The following is a 16496-nucleotide window of genomic DNA, read 5'->3' as shown; positions in this document are numbered from 1 at the left end:
ATCTCGGTCGTTGATATGTCAATAGGAAAAGTATAAGAGGATTGAGGGTCACTTGGAGAGTACACTAGATGATCAGTCATTCTATTCTGTACAACAGGGTTTGCTAAGAGAGATAGAATCAGTGATCGGGAGAGCAACTGAGGGGCATTGAGTACAGAGTAACAGAGAAGGCAGAGATCGTAACAAGAGAGCAACGCAGTAGCCAAGGAGGGTGACGCGGAGCTAGCAAGGGCTCACGCAAGGCCACACAAAGGCAGCCAAGTGTTGCGCAAAGCACCAAGGGGCCAGTGCAACTGAAGCAGAGGCTCCCAGAGCTGAACGCGGGCCTCCTGGGGCTGACGCAGGCCAAGAAAGGCTAACGCAGGGCCAGCGTGAGACAGAGAGGGGCTGACGCAGTCCAGATTGGGCAGACGCTGGGGTTGCAGGAGCAGTTTTGTGTTGAAGAGCTGCTGAAAGGATTTTCTGGGGTTTCAACCAGGAGATTTCTCTCAAACTGTGAGGTATAGCTGCTAAGGAAATTCTCTATTGGGTAGGTCAGTTTTGGCACCCAGATTGTACTTTGATATTGCTTAATAAGAAAACCCTCAAATAGCTGCACTGGTTTTCCTGCATTAGGTTTTTCCAGGGACATTGGTCCAAAAATAATGGTGTCATGTGGTGTGTTTGTTCTTGTTTCTTTTAGTTGTTGATCTGTAATATGTTGAGCATGCATTAGTGTTCATTTCAGTATTTACTTTGTAAATAACTTGTTAAAGGAAAAATAACAAGTAGGCAGGAATAAATTAGAAAAAGTGCATGAAGGGTTTCTAAACTAAGTAAAGTTAGAAACTTCAACATAACTCACCCTACAGGACTACTACAGCCACTTCCCATTTCGGAGGGGAAATGGGAAAGTATTTCGATGGATTTCATCACTGGGCTCCCCACAGTACAGGGGAAGGATTGCATATACGTAGTGGTCAACAAGTTGACCAAATTTGCCCACTTCTTCGCCATCCCCACTAGGTACAGAGTTGCACAGGTTGTTGAGTTGTTCTTCCAGGAGGTTTTCAGGCTACATGGGCTCCCCAAGAACATGGTGAGCGACAGAGACAGCAGATTCATGGGTAGATTTTGGCAGCAGCTCACTCCTAGCACCAGTTATCACCCTCAACCAAACGGCCAGACGGAGCTTTTGGCAGGAGCTCACTATCTTCGTTTGCCCATCAGTCTGGGGGTGATAACTGGTGCTCAGAGCAAGTTTTGTGCCCATTAGTTGAAACAGCTCCTGCCAAAATCCACCCATGAACTTGTTGTCCGCATCACTGACAATGGCCTTCAGGAGACCATGATGTTGAAATACCTCCCGTAAGAACAATTTGGCCACCTGTGAGGTTGAGGATTGGGCTGAGATGGCGAAAAAGTGTGCAAACTTTGTCAATCGGTCCACCACCACGTATATGCAGTCCTTGCTCTGCACTGTGGGCAACCCAGTGACAAAATCCATCGACACGCTCTCCCATTTGCCCTCTGGAATAGGAAGATTTTGTAGTAACCCAGCAGGGTGTGTTTTCTCACCCTTGTTCCTTTGGCACATGTCACACTCTCGGACACGCCTCAAAACATCATCCTTAAGGCCCTTCCATGCAAAAGGCCCCCTGATGGTCCTGTATGTCTTGGTAAACCCCTGATGCCCTAATAATGGTGAGTAATGGACTGCCTACATGATCTTCTCCCTCAACTGGGAGCTAGGCACTAAATAAATCCGGTCCCAGCAGTAAATCACCTCATTCATCACCCTGTGCCAATCATCCACCACTGCACCATTAAGGACCTCACATGCAGAACAGTCCTTGGAATACTCCACTAGCAACTGTGCCCTCCAATCATGTGCAATGCTCCTCAACGAAAGGGTAGTTGGCCTCCTGGACAACGCATCAGTTACCATGTTGTGCTTCCCTTTGACATAATCGATGTCAAAGTCGTATGCCTAGAGCTTGCTCACCCACTTTTGTTGCCTCTCCTACAACTGCTTCTGTTGCAAGAAGAATTTGAGACCGTTATGATTTGTTTTGACCCAAAACCTTTTTCCCACCAAGTACTACCTGAGCTTGGCTAGTGCATGCATGATGGCTAGCATCTCCTTGTTGTAAAAGGAGTACAATCTCTCGTGGGGCGGTATCTTCCGACTCTCAAAAGCTATCGAGTGTCCCCCCTGCATCAAAACTGTTCCTACAACCTCCACTGATGCATCACACTCAAGCACAAAGGGTTGTGCGAAATCAGGGAGTGCCTACACCAAGCAACTACTCATGACCTGTTTGAGGCACTCAAAAGCCTCCTGTGCCCCATCTGTCCACTCGAACGCCCCGTCTTCATCAAATCAATGAGGGGAACTGCTAACTTTGAGAAGCCCTTCACGAACTTCCGGTAGTAGGTACAGATGCCCACAAAACCCCTCAACTTTGTCACATTCCAAGGCTCTGGCCAATCTTGAATGGCACTGATCTTCTCCTTGTGGACTCTCACACCATCCTCGCCAATAATGTGCCCTAAATAAAGCATCTTTGTCAAACCAAACTCACACTTGGACAACTTAGCGTCAAATTGTTGCTCCTCCAAAATAAGCAACATTGTCTCTAAATGTTGCATATGTTCCTCCCAGGTCGGCTATAGATCAAGATATCATCAAAGAACACCAACACGAACTTTGCAACTACCCATGAAACACGTGGTTCATGCAAGATTGGAAGGTGGTCGGTGCGTTGGTTAGCCCGAAGGGCATAACCAAGAACTCGAAGTGCCCATAGTGGCACCTGAAAGCTATCTTAGGGACATCCTGGTCCCTCACCCTAATTTGATGGTACCTCGAGCGCAAGTCAATCTTGGAGAAGAACTTAGCCCCCCTCAGCTTGTCCATCAGCTCATCTATGTGTGGGATGGGGTAACGGTTCTTTTTGTTCTTCTTGTTGAGGTCCCGGTAATCTATGTACATGCGTAAGGACCCATCCTTCTTCACCAGGACAATCGATGAAGCAAAAGGGCTGGAACTAGGCCTGATGTGCCCAAGTGCCAACAACTCATGAATGGCCCTCTCATTCTCATCCATGTATGCCTTAGGATGTCTGTAAGGGGTAGTGATCACAGCCTGTACCCCCAACTCCAACTCAATAGTATGTTCAAAACCCCGATCAGGTGGTTGCCCGGGCGGTATGTCTCCAAACACCACTGGGTACCTATCCAAAATAGCTGTATGTCTAGGTGTGGTGGCTTGGGCTGACCCCTAGCCTCAAAAATCCTCAACTCCACGACCCACTCAATGTCACCATGTCTCAAATCAACCTCCATCCTGTGGACCGAAACAGTCTATGGAGGGTAAGAGTGCATACCCCTCAACAACACCAATTTTCCATCTAGCCCTGTGAATTCCATCTCCAGCTTCCTCCAATCGATAGCGACTCGACCTAGCGAATAGAGCCACTGGAAACCCATCACCGCATTGGTGTTCGGCACATCTACCACAAAAAAAGTGGTATGTCACGGAATAGTTCCCCGTGGTGACTATCAAGGTAGGAACATAGCAAGTGCACTGCATGGTTCTATCTCTCAGCATAAGAACTGAAAATCCCCCAAACTCCTTGGTTGTGATACCCCTCCTCTAAACCATCTGTGCATCAATGAAGTTGTGGGTAGCCCCACTGTCCACCAAAACTGACACACGTTGCCTCTGCACGGTGCCCCTAATCCTCAAGGTCAAAAACTTGGGTACCCCTCACAAAGATGCAAGGACCCCTCCTGTTGGTGCGAAGGGAGCTCCCCTCTCCACACGTGTTATGACGTCATCTCCACCCACTTCCAGCTCTACCTCGTCCTCCAGGTCACTGTCGGAAAAGACCTCAATGTAATGGGCCTTGCCCACTGTGCATCTATGACCTGGTGCCATGGTTCGTGACAGGAAAAACATAACTTCCTCCTCCTGAGGTATCTCCGAGTCTCCTCATCCAGCTGCCCTCGCCCCGGATTGGCTCTCGACCGTGGAGCCCTCGTGTCTCTTCCCCTCTGTTGGAAACCCTGTCTAGGAGGTAATGGTGCTCTAGATTTTGGTAGGGCACCCTGCGGATCTCGAGCCCTCTCCACTGCGTCCCGCAAGGTAGTAGGCCTGTTGGACCTCACCAATCCCTTCAATGGCTCTGCTAACCCCTCTACAAACATGAAGACCCTCTTGGCCTTTGATAGATCAGGGTCCATCACTGACAACCTCAGAAACTTTGAGATGTAAACCTCAGCGCTTCCCGTCTGTTTGAGCCTTGTCAACTCCCCAGAATGTTCCTCCGGGTCTCTCCTCTCGAAACGCTCCAACACCCTCCTAGTGAAATCCTCGTAGGTTTCCACTCCAACATGCCCCATCGTGGTTAGCCCATGGAACCACCAGCCATGGGCTTCCCCTTCTAAATGCAAAGTGGCAATTTTAATTGTCTCTCCTTCCGTCATCTAATTAAGCTGGAAGTAGACATCTAGCTACTCAACCCATGCTTTCGATGAGCTCTTGGATGACCCATCGAAATTTGGGAGGAACAATCTTCGCATGGTGCATTGTAAATCGGTGCCATGGGTGTATCTTCCTCCACCTTGTCCCTTTCCCTTGTTATTACCTTTCAGCTAACAAAAATCTCTGAAGGTAATGGCCTCTTTAAAGTCAAGCCATAAGACTGATACTCCACAAAATAGTCCCCCATGGACATCTCCTCTTGCCCTTGCTATAAATGTGGGAATAGTGGACCTGGGTGGTGTGTTGGGAATGAGGGGTGTGTTGGGCCCATGACCCCCTTGGTGATGTGAAATACTAGAGCCCTCACCAATTTGGAATTCCCCTTGAATTCCTTTGCCCCTGTTGTTACTGCAATTTTGTTGCCTCAACTCCTCAATACCTTTAGACAAATCCTACACAGCCTTGAGAAGATGTTGGCCAAACTCCTCCTCTTTACGTCTTTTGTCTCCCTCATTATCCCCCATGTTTGGCCTTTCGACATCTGGTTCCGCTATCACTAGATCTGGGGTAATTTGTAGTTGTCTCTCTATGCTTTTGTACCTCTCCCCTGTAAGTTACGTTTTGTTGGTCTTCTGGTGTCATGGACTAATGTTGCTCCCCACAGGCTAATCCAAGACTATGAGCTCTAATACCACTATAATATCCCTAAGGAAAATTTACAGTAATAAACAAAGCATGCATAGAGAAAAACACACAGAAAATTTGCCCACAAATCAAAACATGAGATAGAGCCAAAAACTGCGTTGTTGAGCCATTTTATTGATAAAACATGAGGTTACAATGGGTGCTTGGAAAGTATGCACCTGGGCTTGCCCAAGGCAAGCTAGCTAAGCTCAAGTGATGAAGATGAAATCCCCCAAACCTATTGGTTGATCTCCCTTTGGCTCTGCGCTAAAATGCCTTGAAAATGAGTTGTTGGTTGTGAAGAATAGCTGTTAGGGCCTCCTCCGGTGCTCAGAAAATTTCGGAAATTAACCCAGGCTTTCCACCAAATAACCACAAAAACCCACGAATGAATTGGCCAATTGCCAACTTTGGAGTTTTGGCCCAATTTCCCTCAATGGCACTACTGCTAGGAAATTTGACCCACCTAATAATCCTGCTGCTGAATGCCCCCAAAATGACTGCAATCACCAACAAATATCCTCCCCGAACTCCTCCCCAAGTTTCAGCCCAAAATTCCCTTCTCTCCTCAATCCCCACGTGAAACAATACCAAGGACTGCGTAGTGTTTGCGATGCTGCTGCTAGAAACTCCCCACACTCACACCACGTTGCTCCTGAATCGATCTGAAAGGGATGAGACTCCCTCCTTGGGCTGGCACTCGAAGTCCACTGAAGTAAGGGGTGAGATTTTCGCCTGAAAACCTCTTGTGCTCAACAACACTTGCAGACTTGGCTTCAGCTCAAGCATGCTAGTATAAGAGAAAACTCAAATAATAATGAATGACCAAAAATGATTGCCTGCTCTTTTTGTCAAAGAGCCTCCCAAATGCCCATGTAGGCCCAACTACGACTCTCCCCCACCAATCTCCCTCCAAAGAGTGTGTATTTCCTTGTGGGTTGTATTTCTATATGGGTGGCCCCCACTTACCACTAGCAGGTCAATTTTTCTCCACTTTTCTAATGTTTGGGCTTCCCTTGAACTCAAAAATTCACGTGGGACCTCTAAACCCACCTTTCCTAAGTGCAAGTGCGAATTAAAATTGGGCAAAATTGATATTTCCCCTTAGCAATATTGTTAAGTGGGAATATCACACTTTCTTGTAGGAATTTGGTGCTTTGCCCTGGTTTTGAGATCTTCATCTTCTGTTGTGTATTACTTTTTCAGATAACCAGTATATTATTTCAGATGGATCTTTTACCAAAATTGTAAGGAAAAGGCCTTTTATCTTTTTTGAAATCAATCTTTACAAGGACAAGCCATAATCCATGGAAATTCCTTTTATATTGTAGTCAAGAGTCAGTATTCAAAACCTTCTAGTAGATAGAGTCTATTTAATCCAAACTAAGTCTCTTTATTCTAAAGTAGACAAACAAAGAGACGTACTGAAGCAATTGCAAACAATCTGAGGGGTTCAACACAGGGAAAGAGCAAAAGAAAGTCAAACCAAAATGATGGTCAGCTATTGAAGTGACACATTCCGTACGGACATTCGATGTCAAGCAAACCTCAACCTGAATCAATATAATCCACAAACAGAATAATCCAAATCAAAGATGTGTTTGCCTCAAGTTCAGCTCAAAAATCTATAAAATTGCTATTAGAGAAAAGTATCAGTAATAGAAAGTTCACCGGGATATCTGATGCTTTCAATGTTTTCCATTCAAGATCATCAAGGCAGCACACATGACCAAGTCTCTCGGGATGAAAGTCCAGCATACCCTGAATTTCCTGCCGGTTTGGTACCTACATGTACTAGGTTATGAATATATATTTATCAGAAAATAATTAATTGACTGTTTAGATGACTCTATTTACTTTCTTAGCTCACTGTGAACAACACCCACTAATACACTTAATCTAAAACTGCTTTAATCTAGTCATCAATAGGAAATTGATCACATAGATGTATAGATCAACTTTTAATTTTCAAACACACCTCTCCACAATGAAGAGTAATAGGAAGCCCCTGGTTTCTGGCCCACGTCAAAGCCGGTAAGAATGTCTGCCTATAACCATATTTGTTAGCCATTAGTACTGTTCTCATGCTACTAGTACCATGAATAAAGGCTGTTAAATGTGCTTCCAATCATGATAACAAAAGTCCAAGAAAAAAAATGCAGAGTTAATGTACCATTCTCCAACTATAGGGTTTCCTGAAAGATCAATGCCAACTACACCCGAGTTCCTCATATCCAAAGCCAGCTGAACCTGTTGAAAAGACAAAAAAAAGGAGGTATTAAATGGATGACTCATCATTGCTGAACAGTCTTCTAACAAAAGAAATATGGACTGCAGGTTTTGCAAAATTTTCAGACTGGAGGAAGAACCACAATAAAGTGCTACAATCCAATAAACCAACACCTACTGTTTCCATCGCTCCATCTAAATTCTCACGACGATCTATACTTAAAAGCAAGCGGACAAATATTTGGCACATTCTAGGCCCTTTGGCTGAACCATTTTCTTGCACAAGTGGAACAATATGTTGAATATTTCCGTCGATAGGCAGAAAAATTGTTTCCACTGTTTCTACTGCCTTGAACCCAGCAAGAACTGCTTCCACGTATGAACGCTTACTCATACCTATAGCGTCATTCTTCTGTAGGAAATATTAAAACCAACGTTCTATAAATATATCTATCAACTTAACATAATTTTGATGTATGAACAAGAAAAGACGTAAATGGCAGTACTAAAAATGTCAATTGCCTTCGGTGTTGTGCGTAGCTCCAAGTAAATGACATTTTCTGCTGCAAAGTCTTCAATAACCTGTTTAAATATTTTGAATTAGTAAGTCCACAACATATGGATTATCCATTAAATTTTGTACAAGAATTTATACAAGGACTATTAAACATACTTCTTTAGCAACTCTACTAATGGTACCATGGTCCGTGGTGAGCACATGGATCAAGTCAAACAACTTGAAGCATTCCTGCAGGGAGCGATCATCTGCTAACAATCCAGAGATTCAAGCATCAGCCACAGCAGATTAAAGTGGCAAACTGCTATTTAAGTAGAAATTTAACTTAAACAACATACCAACGGCAACTAAATGCAAAACTTATTATAATAAAATAAACAATATACCACTGGCAACTGAATGCAAAACTTATTATAATAAAACCCAATTAATTTCCTGGGTTTTTTTAAATAGAACTTAACTGAATTCTTCACATGCAAGATGAAGATAATTTATCTATACCCTAAATATTAAAGCAATATGAAATCAAGGAATACCAAAAAAAATGCACCTTTTAAGATAACATCTTCAAAATCAGAAAGAATTAATTGGCCCTTCTTGCTCCTCTCTCTTGCAAGTTCTCTGCACAAGAAAATGAAATACATGTGGTATCAAACTTCTTTAACTCTAAAACAAAATATGACCCTATACACCAAGCATGAATATGAATAACCCGTGACACTCTGCAAAGTCCTTATTTATATAAGCATTACCGATTATCAAGACAGATTTGGTTCAGCCAAGGTTTATAATAAGAACTAGCAATAATACGGTCCACCAGAATTATTACTCCAATTATGAATCATAGTTTTGGTCTAATAACCCTTGAGAGCAACTCCAATCATATCCAACTCAAATTTGCTTCCTACTATGAGAAAAATAATAACAAGATGGATTTAGGCATTACATTAGAACTTTTTATCCTCTTTCCCTCTCTGCAATAGCACAGACAGAATTCATGTGTGATCATGAACACAGAAGACAAGCATGGTAGTGTTGCAAACATCCTGATTTTATTTGCAATAAAATCGCGAAATTGCAATTTTTTGGCCTAGCTGATGTTTGCCAATTTTACTGATATTCTGATGATATCTTAATTTTGCCAATGTTTGCCAATGTTTTCCCAATTTTTGCGATATTTTTGGTTTTCTGGACTCTTGCCGATTTTATCCAGATGCCAATGTTTGCGACATTTACTGTCAATGGATATATCTGACCTGATCTGATATAACACAATTTGATGTTTGTAAATGAATCATTCAGTGTTACTAACAATCACACTTGCAAATACAAGTCAATAAAGCTTTTTGTTGATGTTCTATGTATTATGATATGATATGCTGTGAAAAATATGCATGTATCTCTAGTGTGCATCGAGGCCTATAATATTGTGGTCGTAAACACTCGTGAGTGAGAGTTGCAAAGGGAATCCTGTGGCAGCTGTTTGCTAGTACAGTTGTGTTAAAGGACTTGAGAGCTGTTGGGGTTAAATGCTTAGGTTGTGTTTGCCCTATAAGCATCCATTTTTTAAATTTTGGGCAATTGTGCATTCGAACAATATTCTCCCTTGTAATATGCTTAAGCCTTAGACATTGGATTTGTACCATGGTAGTCAGCAATATTGTTAATGTGATGTTCTCACCTATCAAGGGCATTTAAGATTATATTTCACTGCAAGGAGAATACTCTAGCTTATAATTAAAATCGATTTAGATAGAAGTATCTATTGTTCATTCATGTGTAGCCTCATAAGTTGCTCAACCCTTGTGAAGGGCATTTAAGATTATATTTCACTGCAAGGAGAATACTAGCTTATAATTAAAATAGATTCAGATAAAAGTATCTATTGCTCAATCATGTCTAGTGTAACGAACAAGGTTCGTATACGCAGCAAAATAATTCGGAAGAACTAAAATATGTAAGTATCCATCATATGACAAGTAGTAATTGTATATAAGAATTGTTGAATGTAAAAAAGATGTGTGAAATGATTACAATGAGGGCCCGCTTATATGCCTAAGCAGGTGCCCTTTCATGAATGGTCATGTCTCTAAGACATGCCTCTACATTACTAACTAACTAATGATCAGTTAATTAATGATTATCTATTATTATTATTATTATTATATTTATATTTACATTTATTATTTTTTATATGAATTATATTCATAACATTACCCCTCTTCAAAAAGCTTTGTCCTCAAAGCTTACTAATGAAAGGGCTGGATCTCTTTTCCCATTTCGAATATCTTCTTGTCTCAAAACTTTCATCTTTGTTGATACAAGACGATATGATCCTCTGAGTGATAAACAAAATTGTCGGACTGAGAATGGATCTGACCATCCAAGATTAATCTTCTGTGGAATCTTCCAATCGCTGGAAATTTGTAATGAATTGTTATCATAGGACTGGACTCTACAAACTTCAGTATTCCTTGGAACACAAATTTGTTGTTACCGTTCTGAATGGTTCAAATAGGTATGCTGACTTAGTTGTCTACTCTTTTGATTTGGATGTCGATAAGGAATTCTTGCAGTTTTACTTTCTCTTATCATGTGTGTGGCAATTTCCTGATTTACTTCAGGTACTACCATTGTTGAGTTAGTTATTGAATCATCACTTGGAATTTCCATTGTTTGAACTACAATATCTGAATTGGTTTTAACTTCTATAGGTTTTTCTTTTTCTTGAGTTGTGATATTGACTAGATCGGTATTTATTCCTTTATCTTCAACTTGGACTGAAATGACTGGAGACTTCAATACTTCTTCTTGAAGTTATTCTAACTTGTCATTTAGTGACTTCTTGTCACTTTTAAGCTTCTTTATTTGCGTAAGTAGGGCTTGGTTATGATTCCTTAGACGTAAAAGCTCTTCGCTTTCTGGATTGTTGACTTTATTCTTAGTATCTTTCTCATCTTTTAAATTTTTGATTTGTTCTAATAACCTTTGATTAAGGGTTTTTAAACACAAATTTTCTTCTTCCTTTTCTGATAGATTCTTGTTGAATTTCTTCTCGAGACATTCATTTTCTTCCTCTAATTTTTTTTTGGTATCTTTGGACTTCTTGACCTTCTCAAGTAATTTTTTATTATGGTCCCTTAAACGCCAAATTTCTTCATTACTTTTTGTTGACTCTTCATGAAATGGATCTTCGAGATCCTTACATTTATTTTCCGATACCTCATTTTTTTGCTGAATTTCTATGAGCTCTTCTTTTAATCTTTTAATTTGTGTATATGGATTACCTTGACGCTCTTCGGTACTAAATAATCTTCCACACACGCCAACTTAATTTGCAATTCTTTTGAATATATGTATATCTAATTTCGTTTAGACAAAATGGACATTTAATCTAGAATGTTGACTTGTTTACAGGATTCATCTTTAGTTTAAATTCCCCTTATAACTTAATAACTTGATCAACACTGTTAAATTTTTAGGATTGTTTATTAATTTCAATTGACCCCCTTTCTTTTTAAATTTTATTTTTAGATACTGTAATAATTTGATATCGATTTTTTTTTATCTATATAATAACTATAGCAATGTTAAACTATATAATTAACTAACTATATAATAATAATTATATAAGTTAATATAGTTCTACTTTATAGAACTAAACGATACACCTGAGGGGCACAAAACGGCACTAAGGGACGTGACGGGCAGAGATTTACATTAACTGTGACTTTGGAAGAATTCGGTGTGATTACAAATGGTCAAAAAAATGTCGCAAACAAGATGGTGGAGAAAGCGGATAGCTTGGTCGGAACAGACAAAACTTTGGCTTGAATGTCTAACGGTAGGGTTGATGAACGAAATGCGGGGTAGTTGGAATAGGTGCTTGTTGGAATAGTCAGCGGAGAGCAAATGCTGACAATGGGACGGAAATGGCAACTGTGACAACACAGAAGTATCAGGTTTGTCGAGACTAGCACCCAGGAATAGGGTGTTGGGGGTATCAAAGTTGGAGGCGGTGGATGGAGTACGGTGAGGAAACAAAGGTTTCGACAACTGTGTTGGCGTGTGTTGCAACAATGTTGACTGTCAACAAAATGTTGCGTCAATAGCTGGAGATCGAGGATGATAATTGTGTTGACCTTCGGCCAAATGGTGGTTGTTGTGGCAATCGTGGATGTGCTGTCAGGCGTCGACCTCAAAAAAAAATATATCCCTTTTTTTGTTTACCTTTTTTTTAATATATAAATTTATTTTTAATAAACTTTTTTTAACTTATTTCTTTATAACCTCTTTTTTTTAATTCTTTTTTTTAAATAATTTTTCTTTCCTTCTTTGAATATACTCCTCCTTTCCCATTTTTTTTTTAATTTTTACTTTCTATTTTAATCCTTTTTTTGTCTTTTCTCTCTTCTACATTTTTTTTTATATATAATGGTCAAAGGTCTAATGGTGAAACGGGGAAACTCCGGACTTGTGTAGTGAAACGCTTCAATGTTGTGATGACAACAAGGTTGACGAAGACGATGGCCAAAGCCCGAGATCTGCCAATGTGGCTCTAATACCAATGTAACGAACAAGGTTCGTATATGCAGCAGAATAATTCAGTAGAACTGAAATATGTAAGTATCTATCGTAGGACAAGTAGTAATTGTATATAGGAATTATTGAATGTATAAAAGATGTGTGAAATGATTATAATGAGGGCCTGCTTATATACCTAGGCAGGTTCCCTTTCATGAATGGTCATGTCTCTAAGACATGCCTCTTCATTACTAACTAACTAACTATTAGTTAATTAATTATTATTTATTATTATTATATTTATATTTACATTTATTATTTTTATATGAATTATATTCATAACATCTAGACTGATAGGTGCTCAATGTAATGAATATAATTCAAAACATTTAAATAAATAAAATAAATATAAATATTAATTAGGTTAAATACTCATTAAGTTAGGTGAAAAGGCATATCTAAAAGACATGCCCATTCATGAAAGGTCACCTGCTGAGGTATAAAAGTAGGGCCTCATTGTAACATTCATATCACTTATATATATTATTATTATTATTATTATTATTATTATTATTTTAAATACCTGTGTGTATTTTTACATTCAAGTTTCCAAGCTATTAGTTTTCCTACTTCAGCCATAGTTTTTATGATACAGTGGTATCAGAGCCATGGCACACGATATAATCATTGGGGCCTTTGAACGTAGTTCGTCGCACAATGTACCATGACGTTCACATCCTGATTACGTTGAACAATTTAGTATTCAAGAAGCATTTCAGCGTTTAGAAAAATCATTTGCAGAAAATGATCAAAATGATGATTTCGATGAAGCTGATATAAATGAAGATGATGATTATCTTGAGAAACAAGGAGAGGTACAATATCATAACAATGAAGGAGATGTTGTCAATGAAAAACTATCATCCATGACCCCGGAGCAAGGGCAAGTTGTTGTAGATATTGGCAATGAAAGGATATTAGATTTATCCTGGTTGGAAGAAGATGTTAATGAAAAACTGCCATTGGTGGCTCTTGAGAAAAAACAGGTTTTGGAAGATGTGATGATTACTGATTCTGATTTTGATGAGAAAAGTGAAGTGAAAATGGCTAATTCTGATAATGGAGAGAAAAATATCAATTCACATAGTAAAAGTGGAGGAATCAATGCCAATTATGGTGAAGGGGAAGATATCAAAATTGTTGAGTTGGAGGTAAACAAAGAATCTGACATTGATAGTGAGAGTGAGGAAGCTTTTCCCATGTTAAACAACACCTCTTCTCCTACTGATGGCTCAGATGGTGACATTGAAGGTCATTCAGAAGATAGGTCCTCACCGGGAAAGCAGGAAGATGATGCTCTGGCAAGTTCACGGTCAGTAACATCATCAGAGATTTTAGACAATAAGAGCAAAGACATTAATTGTATTGATGGACCAATGGAGTGTCTCCAGGACATATCCAATCCAAATTGCAATTCAGTGTCATTCCGTGATACCTCTACCAACGAAAATGATGATTCTCAGTGGAGGAACCAAAACTTATATTTGGCTAATAAGGGCCAGTAATGTCGTTTGGTTCAGTTCACCAGCGTGAATCTACTATCGAAAGTCAGTTTAGCACGAAGGTTTGCTTTTGTTCCACTAGGGCCATCTCTTCTATCTTACAAGAGCAACTGTAAAGCAATGTTGAAAGCTATAGGTGATTTTGTCCAACTGGAAGTAGACCGTGAATACAAAGCAGGAGAACCAATTGTTGTCTGGTGTGGCCCTCAGCCAAATGCAAGATTGTTGTTGAATTATGGGTTTGTGGATGAAGATAACCCTCATGACCATTTTATAGTGGAGGTATCACTAGATACAAAGGACCCTCTGTACTAGGGCAAAAGAATTATTGCACAGAGAAATGACAAACTGTATGTGCAAACATTTAATATATACATTGGCAGGGAAAAGGAAGTTGTCTTAGATATGCTTCCCTACTTACGACTTTCCTATGTATCAGATCCTTCTGAGATGCAGTCAGTTTTATCCTCGCAAGGTCCTGTCTGTCCACGCACAATAAACACCTCTCTAGTCTGGTCCACGGCGTGGGAAACCAAGCCACTATGCGTCCGCAGATCCCAGCGTCATTCCCGTGGAACGGGCTTAGCAAAGTTTGAGGTCAGACCCCCATCAGCAACCGTGGCCCGTGTCTCCTGGCTCCGTGGCGTGGAGGAACCATGCTCCACGATGTGGATCAAGGTTGTCGTTGTTCAGATTAGGGGTCGATCGAAGATCCCCTTTTCACAAATCCGGTCAACTCTCCACTCATACGACATGACCGTTGGTCCTACACCCATCCGTTCGTTAATAAGGTTTTTAAAAAGTATGTATAGTGGCTCCGCTACATTAAACGCATTCTGTCCATTTTGCTATGACCAGTATGTCCTTTCACTCGTCATTAGAGTTGCACAACAGATCATGTCGGCGTTTTAATAGAAGCAATTTAAGCAAGCTACGTGGAACAGATTTCACCAATGGGATAGACAAGAATCAGAGAAAGTTTATATAGTTACATAGTATATATAAATTATAACCATATAATTAAAAAAAAAAAAAAAAATAATAATAATAATAATAATAAAGCCCGCGGGGCTTTGGATTGACGGTGAATGGGTGCACTATTAAGGCACTCCTTGCGATAGGTCACTGGTTCAAATCCCCTGTGGGTACTTAGGTTAGTCTTAACTAAAAAATAATAATAATAATAATATAGTATATAAAAAATGAGAAGTATAAAAGAAAAATTAGAGTTAATTAAAAAAAAAAAATTATATTATAGAAAACAAAAAACAATTATATATATATATATATATATATATATTATTTAAAAAGAAAAAATTATTACAAAAAATCAGAGTTATAAAAAATAAATAAATAAATTAGACTTATTAAAAGAATTATTAATAAAAAAAAAAATCCAAGGAAATATTACTGATGACCTATAAGACGAGAGGATGGTCAGATTATAGACATCGAGACGACATACACTAAGTGAATAAAACCCTCAGCATTAAAGCTTTGAGGACAAAGCTTCTGAAGGAAGTGGCTATGTTATGAATATAATTCACAACATTTAAATAAATAAAATAAATAAAAATATTAAATAATTAAATATTAATTAGGTTAAATAGTCATTAAGTTAGGTGAGAAGGCATGTCTAAAAGACATGCCCATTCACGAAAGGTCACCTGCTGAGATATAAAAGCAGGGCCTCATTGTAACATTCATATCACTTATATATATATATATATATATATATATATATAAATTATTATTTTAAATACCAGTGTGTATTTTTACATTCAAGTTTCCAAGCTATCAATTTTCCTGCTTCAGCCATAGTTTTTATGCTACACTCAACAGTTTACTTTCTCATATTTCATGTTTACTTTGTAGTACTTCCTAATTCCTATGTTACCAGATTCGTCAAGCCTGATGGTTGGATCCGTGGATCCCCGGATCAGAGACGGATCCGGATCCGGATCCGTAGAGATCCGCCCGTCTTCCCTCCGTGTGTAAATACTGTATGTTGGCAAAAAGTTCTCTCGGTGGGTAAAAAACTGTAATTCAGCACAAAATTTCTAAACAGAAATATCAACGCAAGTCAATTTCGAATGTTAAGAAATGGATTAAAAATCCCAACGCGAAAATAGACTGAGTTGTTGGACGTCATAAAATTTATTATTTTTACAATGAAATGTATTATTTTTAATACAATATATTATAAACTTTAATTCAAGTGAATGAAGTTAATGGTAAGAACGAGCGGATATGAAGTCCGAGAGGGAGTTGGCGGGCCACAATATATTATTTCTATGTTGACCGTATTATAAACTTTAATATAAAGATATATTATAAACTTTATATTATTTAATACAAATACATATTATAAACTTTAACACATGTGATGTCAAGATTATAATCTACTCGTATTTATTTAGAAGATATTTTATTTAGGGTTTAAAAAGTAAGTTTATATTTTAATAAATTTTCAAGTTTAAAAATAGTTTTTCTAAAATAAGTTTAATAATTT

The 16496-nt window shown here is 39.1% G+C and overlaps 1 protein-coding gene across 2 annotated transcripts in view; it reads right to left on the bottom strand.

The window, feature by feature from the left end:
• Positions 1-16496, bottom strand: part of LOC149141957 (adenosine/AMP deaminase family protein) — a 240879-nt gene that overhangs the window by 92489 nt on the left and 131894 nt on the right. For both annotated transcript variants that reach the window (XM_089449110.1, XM_089449109.1), the window contains exons 2-9: positions 8449-8519; positions 8055-8146; positions 7904-7963; positions 7560-7793; positions 7326-7402; positions 7131-7200; positions 6824-6937; positions 6639-6705 (exon numbers count right to left, since the gene is read on the bottom strand). In XM_089449110.1, coding sequence (XP_089305236.1) covers positions 6639-6705; positions 6824-6937; positions 7131-7200; positions 7326-7402; positions 7560-7793; positions 7904-7963; positions 8055-8146; positions 8449-8519 — 785 coding nt within the window. The remainder of the gene's footprint in view (positions 1-6638; positions 6706-6823; positions 6938-7130; positions 7201-7325; positions 7403-7559; positions 7794-7903; positions 7964-8054; positions 8147-8448; positions 8520-16496) is intronic.

The sequence above is a fragment of the Pinus tabuliformis genome, chromosome X (assembly GCF_031772625.1).
Source record: "Pinus tabuliformis cultivar Carrire ecotype Pingquan chromosome X, CPIR1, whole genome shotgun sequence".
In the NCBI taxonomy this organism is placed as follows: Eukaryota; Viridiplantae; Streptophyta; class Pinopsida; order Pinales; family Pinaceae; genus Pinus; species Pinus tabuliformis.
Note: the sequence above shows the minus strand (reverse complement) of the source record. Positions and strands in the feature narration are given on the sequence as shown.